The 7,700-nt window shown below is 59.8% G+C and overlaps 2 protein-coding genes across 3 annotated transcripts in view; both read left to right on the forward strand.

Annotated features, from left to right (window-relative positions):
- The window catches only part of NBEAL2 (neurobeachin like 2), a 30,434-nt gene extending 26,562 nt beyond the window's left edge, over positions 1-3,872 (forward strand). The window contains exons 42-53 of one of the 2 annotated variants that reach the window (XM_060109800.1): positions 27-144; positions 252-349; positions 420-536; positions 1,161-1,250; positions 1,337-1,446; positions 1,615-1,787; positions 1,902-1,996; positions 2,250-2,366; positions 2,463-2,621; positions 2,698-2,846; positions 3,203-3,338; positions 3,423-3,872. In XM_060109800.1, the coding sequence (XP_059965783.1) occupies positions 27-144; positions 252-349; positions 420-536; positions 1,161-1,250; positions 1,337-1,446; positions 1,615-1,787; positions 1,902-1,996; positions 2,250-2,366; positions 2,463-2,621; positions 2,698-2,846; positions 3,203-3,338; positions 3,423-3,524 (1,464 nt within the window). In that variant the 3' untranslated portion in view covers positions 3,525-3,872. The remainder of the gene's footprint in view (positions 1-26; positions 145-251; positions 350-419; positions 537-1,160; positions 1,251-1,336; positions 1,447-1,614; positions 1,788-1,901; positions 1,997-2,249; positions 2,367-2,462; positions 2,622-2,697; positions 2,847-3,202; positions 3,339-3,422) is intronic. The other variant, XM_060109801.1, reaches the window with a different exon arrangement.
- Positions 3,873-5,654: 1,782 nt separating this feature from the next.
- LOC132498005 (death domain-containing membrane protein NRADD-like) lies at positions 5,655-7,240 on the forward strand. The gene is given in 5 exon segments (XM_060111572.1): positions 5,655-5,697; positions 6,376-6,565; positions 6,681-6,823; positions 6,926-7,052; positions 7,054-7,240. Coding segments are annotated over 5 exon segments (690 nt in total).
- Positions 7,241-7,700: the final 460 nt, after the last annotated feature.

Here is a 7,700-nt window from a genome sequence, read left to right on the forward strand (position 1 = left end):
ACTGACTGCCTCCTCCCTGCCCCCAGGAGTCAGAATATGTGTCCGCCCACCTGCACGAGTGGATCGACCTCATCTTTGGCTACAAGCAGCGGGGGCCAGCCGCAGAGGAGGCCCTCAATGTCTTCTATTACTGCACCTATGAGGGTGAGCAGTGTCCTGGACTCAAGTGGGAGCCGGGGCACAGAGGAGGGGTGAATGCGGTGGGCACAGAGGGAGTCCTGACTGCCCTGCCCTTCCTGTCTGATGCTCAGGGGCTGTGGACCTGGACCAAGTGGCAGATGAGCGGGAACGGAAGGCTCTGGAGGGCATTATCAGCAACTTCGGGCAGACTCCCTGTCAGCTGCTGAAGGTAAGGCCAGCTTGGAAGACAGTGGTCAGGGATGCCCTCGCCACAGTGCTGATCGGCCACTTGTCCACAGGAGCCACATCCAGCTCGGCTTTCAGCTGAGGAAGCAGCCCAACGCCTTGCACGTCTGGACACTAACTCACCTAGCATCTTCCAGCACCTGGACCAGCTCAAGGCCTTCTTCGCAGAGGTGAGAGGAGGCAGGGTCTCGACTTGCTACTTTGTGAAATTCGTTTAATCCCACTGTCCTTACCAACCTCTTGGGGCAGATGGAAAACCTAAATCAAGGTCACTGATGCTAAGACATCTTAGAAAAAGAGGTAAACATCAGAGGAGATGGGAGTGCGGGTGGGATGCCTTCTTTGTGAGGAAGAGTCAGGAAAAGGTGTTGACTCACCTGACCATCCTTAGGGAGACCAGAAGGAGGGAGTCCGGCCTTAGATACTCTACCTCACCTTCCTGTCTGCATCCCAGAATGCCCCCAAGTCTGACGTGTTTAGGCTCTTCTCTCCTCCTGCTAGCAGGCTCAGAGCCGTGGAGTAATGGGTTGGGATGACCACAGCTGAAACCAAGCTTGACACCCTGGAAGGGTCTTCCTTGTCCATCTGGTTTCTCACTCACTTTCTGAGACGCCCTGAAGGCACACTGGTCTCTGATGCCTATTTCTCTGAGGGACCTCTGTCTGTATGATTCCTAGCCTGTGACCCCTGGGGGCTGAGGGCCAGGGACTGAGCCGTGTTCCAGGGAGCAGGTAGTGTAGTGAGGGCCCTAGCTGGCTGCTCAGGCACAGCTAGCCTTGCTCCGCGCCCTGCAGGTCATCAGCGATGGCGTGCCCCTAGTGCTGGCCCTGGTTCCCCACCGGCAGCCCCACTCCTTCATCACCCAGGGCTCGGCAGACCTTTTGGTAAGTGCGCTGGGCTGGGCCCCATCTCAGCTCCAACCCCTTTCTGACTGTGCCCCAAACCCACCTCTGTCCCCTCTTGCCCGCAGGTGACTGTGAGTGCCAGTGGGCTGCTGGGCACCCACAGCTGGTTGCCCTATGACCGTAATATAAGCAATTACTTCAGCTTCAGCAAAGACCCTACCATGGGCAACCCCAAGTAAGACAGACGGCTGTGGGCAGGGGTGGGCTCTAAATACCCTGCACCCCAAGTCATCTCCCCACCCAAACAGAATGCGGGCCAGCTGCAGGCTCTGGCCAAGATTTCTGAGGGCCTGGGTTCTCCTGTGTGGCCTGGCCTCACCTGTGGTCCTCCTCACTGGGTCAGGATGCAGCGACTGCTGAGTGGCCCTTGGGTGCCAGGCGGTGGCGTGAGTGGGCAGGCCCTGGCAGCAGCCCCAGACGGAAAGCTGGTGTTCAGTGGTGGCCATTGGGATGGCAGCCTGCGTGTGACTGCACTACCCCGGGGCAAGCTGTTGAAGCAGCTCAGCTGTCACCTCGGTATGTGCAGTCTTGGAGCTCGGGGTGTGCAGATGGGAGTAGGGTTCCAAGGCTGGCCAGGGAGGGGGTAACCACTCTGTCTTGCTGATACCCTCCCCTCCCCTCTCCATTCAGATGTAGTAACCTGCCTTGCACTGGACACCTGTGGCATCTACCTCATCTCAGGCTCCCGGGACACCACATGCATGGTGTGGCGGCTCCTGCAGCAGGTATGCTGGGTGGCAGCCCTCCGGGGCCCCCATAGTCCAGATCTGCAGTCCATCTGCCCCTCAGTGGGCCTCTGCAGTCCTGCCCTGCTCTCTTCTCCTTCCCTCTGCTACCACGAGCAAGTCTGGGGCTCCACAGCCCTCCAGCTCTCCGGCTTTGGACAAGACCTTCACTTTTCTGAGCTTTAGCCTTCTCACTCAGGGGCCAAGGTAGTGGGAGGCCCCAGTCCTGAGCCAGCTCTGGTGTTCCCCACAGGGTGGTCTCTCGGTGGGGCTGGCATCAAAGCCTGTGCAGGTCCTATACGGGCATGAGGCTGCAGTGAGCTGTGTGGCCATCAGCACTGAACTTGACATGGCGGTGTCTGGATCCGAGGTGTGTGTATACCTGTGTCCAGGGGAGGCTGTTTGCTGGGCACTGCCCCTGGAGCTCACACACCCCTGCCTAGCACCCTAAGCTGCCTTCCTGCAGGATGGAACTGTGATCATCCACACTGTACGCCGTGGCCAGTTTGTGGCCGCACTAAGGCCCCCAGGAGACACGTTACCTGGACCTGTGTCCCACCTGGCGCTGGGGTCTGAGGGCCAGATCCTGGTGCAGAGCTCAGCGCGGGAGCGTCTGGGGGCCCAGGTACGGGAAAGGGGCGCCCAGCCATGATAGAGGTGGTTGGGATTCTGTCCTTGCTGACACCTCCTGCTTCCTCCAGGTCACCTACTCCTTGCACCTGTACTCGGTGAATGGGAGGTTGCGGGCTTCACTGCCCTTGGTAGAGCAGCCCACAGCCCTCGCGGTGACGGAGGACTTTGTTCTGCTGGGCACAGCCCAGTGTGCCCTGCACATCCTCCATTTGAACAAGTGAGCCCCATTGTTTATGGCTTTGTGATACTTCAGGGTGGTGGTCATTGGCAGAGGACACTAGAAGGTGCCCCCGTGGACCCACATCCCCTTTACATGTCTGTGGACACATTCTTCAAGGCCTGTCACCTGTCCTCCCATTCCCCAATGGGGACATCGTGCCCTGGGCCTCCCTTAGCCACACACTTGTGGGAGGTCCCTTTCTGTGTCAGGATTTTAATCAAGTCATCCTACAAATGAGGACTGGGAGGTAGATGGGAGAATGGAGAGACATCTATCTGCTGGATCAAAGCTTCCTTGTAGTTGCGAGGTCGTATATATATATGTATATATATATCCCCCCTCCCTCCCTCCAGACTGCTGCCGGCCGCGCCTCCCCTGCCCATGAAGGTGCCCATCCGCAGCGTGGCTGTGACCAAGGAGCGCAGCCACGTGCTCGTGGGCCTGGAAGACGGCAAGCTTATCGTGGTGGGCGCAGGGCAGCCCTCTGAGGTGAGGATGAGGGCCGGGAGGGCCTCGAACTGGGTGGGGAAGCGACGGTCCTGGCTGACCCCAGCCTGCTCCTGCTCCTACCAGGTGCGCAGCAGCCAGTTTGCGCGGAAGCTGTGGCGGTCCTCCCGGCGCATCTCCCAGGTGTCCTCTGGGGAGACAGAGTACAACCCTGGAGAGGCGCGCTGACAGCCTGCCCTGCCCCGCCCCGCCGCGCAGCTCCGCCCCAGCGGGCTTCGCCCCCGGGAGGGCCCCGCCCAGGAGTCGAAGGAGAGGGCGACATCCAGCCCACACTCTGGCAGGGGGTGGGCGGGGCCCCACCTCTGCCCAGCTCAGGGATTGGTGGGCGATGTCACTCCAGGAAGTCCCGCCCCTCGCCGGCAGAGGGGCCTCAGCAGCCGCACAGCACTTTTTGCACAGGCTGGGGTGGGGAGCCCAGGTTCCCAAGCCCCCGTCCCGGCAGAGCACAGGGGCCGGGCCGTGGCCTTAATCCTAAGGGCGGCCCCCCGCTCTCGCATCTCAGCAATAAACCTGGACTAGTTTTGTAGCTGTTCCGCCTCCAAGCATGTGTGCACGCGCAGCGTCTCAACCCGCCCTGGCCACAGTCCCGGGCTAGCGTCCCCCTGGTCCATGAGCACCTGCGGCGACCCGTCCCCTCCCCAACCACACCGCCCCTGTCCCTAGGGGCCCCGGCCGCAGTTTCTCCGGCACGCTCAGTCCCCCTTCGGGCTCACCTCCACGCATGTGTGCGTTCCGGGGGGCCGGGCGGGGCAAGACCGTGGGCGACCCCGCCCACTCGGTGTCCAGTCCTCCTGTCTGCGCCGCGGCTTTAGTCTCGGGCGGGTAAGAACCTGGTATCCCTAGGGACTCCACTCTGTCTTCCCGGCCGGCCCAAGGCCCGGAGGCCCCGTCCCGCCCGGCTGAGCAGATCCTGGGACTCGCGGAGGGTCGGCCCCCACAGGTCAGGAGCGGGTTGGGGACAGAGCTTCGGGGCTTTCTGGACAGAGGGAGCCAAGGCTGCCTCTCTGCCCCCCACTTCCAGACCCGAAATCCTGTGCGGTTGTGGTGCTGGCTACTGGGTTGGACTGCCTGTGGGAAGTCGGGTAGTGTGGGCGTGTAGGGTGTTGCTGTGTGCGCATGTGTGCATATTCTGTGGGCCTCGAGATGGGTGCGTGTGGGAGTTGGTAGAGGCCCCAGTCCCACAGCTCGGGGTGGGTTGGGCACAAGGCTTGGCTGTCTTTGCGAGCGTTAGTCACAAGCTCACCCGCGATCCAGAAATGGCCCCTTATGTGGTAAGTGACACAAATGTACATACACATCCTTCAGGTGGCAAGGGTCACCACAGCCTCAGTGCCAGACCTACTTGCCGACTGTGTGCTTTGCCATACACATGGGCCTCTGGCCTTGTGGAGGGAAGTGAGTTTGGAGTGCCTGGGTTGGACCAGGTCGGATGTGCCTGTGGGGGAATTGGAGGACCTTCCCCCAGGTCTCATCTCTGTCCCTTTTCCAGGGAAAATCCCCTCCTCTGCCCAGACCAGGGTCTCTTCCCCAGGCCTCAGGAGGTAGGTCCCAGCAGGATGAGCCTTCTAAGTACAGATGGGTCCTGGATTGAGTGTTCTTCAGGTTTCTGGCCTCCAGGCCCTCTCCAAATTCCCAGATGAGAAAGGACCAGGGGGGCCTCTGGGCCCACATGCCATCTGCCCTTGCTGAACCCACCAAGGAACCCTCTTGTCCAGCCCCTGAGCAGGTGGTGAGGGCTGGACACTGACCCTAGAGGCAGGAGTGGGAGCTTAGTCACTCCAGGGACTATGCTCTTGCTGAGAACTCTGGAAAGCCTCCTACCCGCCAGTAAGTCTCTACCTGCCTCTGGCTTAGATGGGGATGTGAGTCTTCCTGTGCCATCCCTGGACTCAGACCAGGGGTTTGCCATGGTCTTTGAGACAGGGTGGTTTCCAGTGTGCCCTTTTCCATCCAGAGCTGCAATATGGTCTCCTCCAGCTTTGGCCAGCTGGAGCCAGCAATATCACTTCCACCCCATTTGACACTGGAGGAAACTGGTCCAGATTGGTGACTGGGGAGATTGGGGGGTAGGTACAGCCCTGCAATGAATCAGGATGAAGTGAGCCAGGAAAGCGGGACAGACTACCTCAAGGGACTCCTGACTTCAGGCTTGAGGAATTTCCCCCATGGCCCTGTACACAGCCCCTTCTGGACTCGGCTCAGAAGTCTCCCAGCTCCTTTTTCTGAGTGCTGCCCATGACATTCCAACCCCTTCTCTAAGAGATGCAGCCACTGGGAGCACTGCTAGCTGGCAGAACCATGCTTCACAACTCCAGCCACAGGGAAGGCATGGTGCATGTGGGTAAGTACTTCTTGATCCAGATTTGGGGCACCGAGAGAGTAGGATGAGAGGTATCCATGGGCCCCTGACCTTGCAGGCCACACACAAGTCCAGTCACAGGCTTTGGAGTACCTGTTTCTTGTGCCCTGCCTGCACTGGATTGTGGGGACAACTGGCCTGCAGGCAGAAGTTAGCAGCAGCATTTACTTGCCTTCCGGGTCAGTTTTATTTCGCAAAAATCTACAAGGTCTCCTCTGCACAGAGGCTCCCGCAGGGACCAAAATGAATCAGTATGCTCTCACAGTCCAGAGTTGGTGGGGGAGACAGGACACAGTTTAGTGCCATAGTAGGCAGAGGAGATGCAGCAGGAGCCAGAAAAGGGAGCCTGGGAGAGATCAGGAAAGACTTCCCAGAGTAGGAGATTTCCTGCCAGTTTGTCAGATGGCAAAGGTAGACCAGCAAGAGCAGACGTCTGGAAGCCCGGAGAAGGTACATCCGGGAAGGGCTAGGTGTCCAAGCGTGGCGAGCCAAGGGGAGGCTGTGGGAGATGAGGGTGGGGAACGAACCAGTCAGCTTTTGACGCCATGGTATGAACTTTTGATTCTACACAGTAGGGACTATGATTTCCAGTCTTTCTAGCAGCAAAGTCTATGTCGGCTGCCTCCTTGCCCCTGACCTTGTCTGTCCTTTCCTCCACAGATAAGTCCCGGAGGGAGCGGGACAGGGACAGGGAAGGGGTGTGGGCAGGGGCAGGGGGAGCCCTGGCCCCCGGTACCTCCTCCCCATTCCCCCCTGAGCCTCCAGGGGCCTCGGGCAGCAATATCCCTGTCTACTGTGCCCTCTTGGCCTCTGTGGTCCTCGGTCTGCTTGCCTATGTGGCCTTCAAGTGGTAGGTGGTCTGGGCATTGCCCTCTGGTAACCTTCCTCCCCATCTGGGCTCCCAACCAGCTCCCTGTCTCAGTGAAGGCTGGAGCAGGCTGGCAGGTTCCCCCTGCTCCCCACAGCTGGTGCTCACGTAAACAAAGACAGCAGCTGGCCAAAGCTTGGACTGCAGAGCTGGGGGCCTTCAACAGGGACCAGATGCATGGGGAGAGCAGTGTCTTCCGGGACTCTCCTAGCAGCCTGGAGCCCTGTGTCCCCAGGCAGGGTGAGCCCCTTTCCCCAAACCGTAGTCCTTCAGACCTACGTAGCTCTGCCCCACCACAAAGCCTGCCTAACCCTCACGTGTCCCTCACGTCTCCCATCCCAGGGCCACATTCTGAACTTGGCTGCCGGCTTTACCTCCATCTCCCTCGGCAGCAGCAGGAGGAAGTGGAACAGCTCCTGGAGGCATCGGGTGAACCTGACAAAGGCTGGCAGGGCCTGGCGGGCCACCTCCACTGCTGAGGCAGTGGAGACCATGGCTCAGAGCCAGGTGCCAGCCTACACCCTGCTGAAGTACTGGGCTGTTCAAGAAGGCAGTGGTGCCACCCTCAGGGTGCTAGCAGATGCGCTGGCTGTCCTGGGTCGTGAAGATGTGGTCCGGGCCCTGGGCCCACTGGCTGAGGACTGCTCCGTGGTGTGATGCTCCACAGCCTGGCCTCTCAGGGAACCTGCTCTGGTGCTCCCACCACCCCCAGCTCATACACCTTCCCTTTTATGGGCTTCCTGGCATTGGTGACCTTGGCCTGCTGTTCTGGGGGGACACGGAAGATCCAGGCACCACTCACCTCCCCTTGCCCTACATTCTTCCAGGACAGGGACCAGGATACCGGGGGGAGGGGTTGATAGTGAGGAGCAGTCCTGCCCTCCTGATCCCCACTCCACCTCCCCTTACTTAGCCTCAACTTTTTTCTACTTTTGTCTCCCATATTAAAGGCAACTCTGGACTACTGTCCTCGCTCTGTCTGGTTCCGTAGGCCTGTGAGACAGTTGGGAACCAGGGAAGCCCGAAACACTTTCTTTTAATGTGCTCAAGCACAGTAGTTAAAACATTTTCTTTACTGTTAAAGGTGGGGGGAGGGGACTTCCCTGGTGGTGCAGTG

This window comes from Mesoplodon densirostris, chromosome 10 (genome assembly GCF_025265405.1).
Source record: "Mesoplodon densirostris isolate mMesDen1 chromosome 10, mMesDen1 primary haplotype, whole genome shotgun sequence".
In the NCBI taxonomy this organism is placed as follows: Eukaryota; Metazoa; Chordata; class Mammalia; order Artiodactyla; family Ziphiidae; genus Mesoplodon; species Mesoplodon densirostris.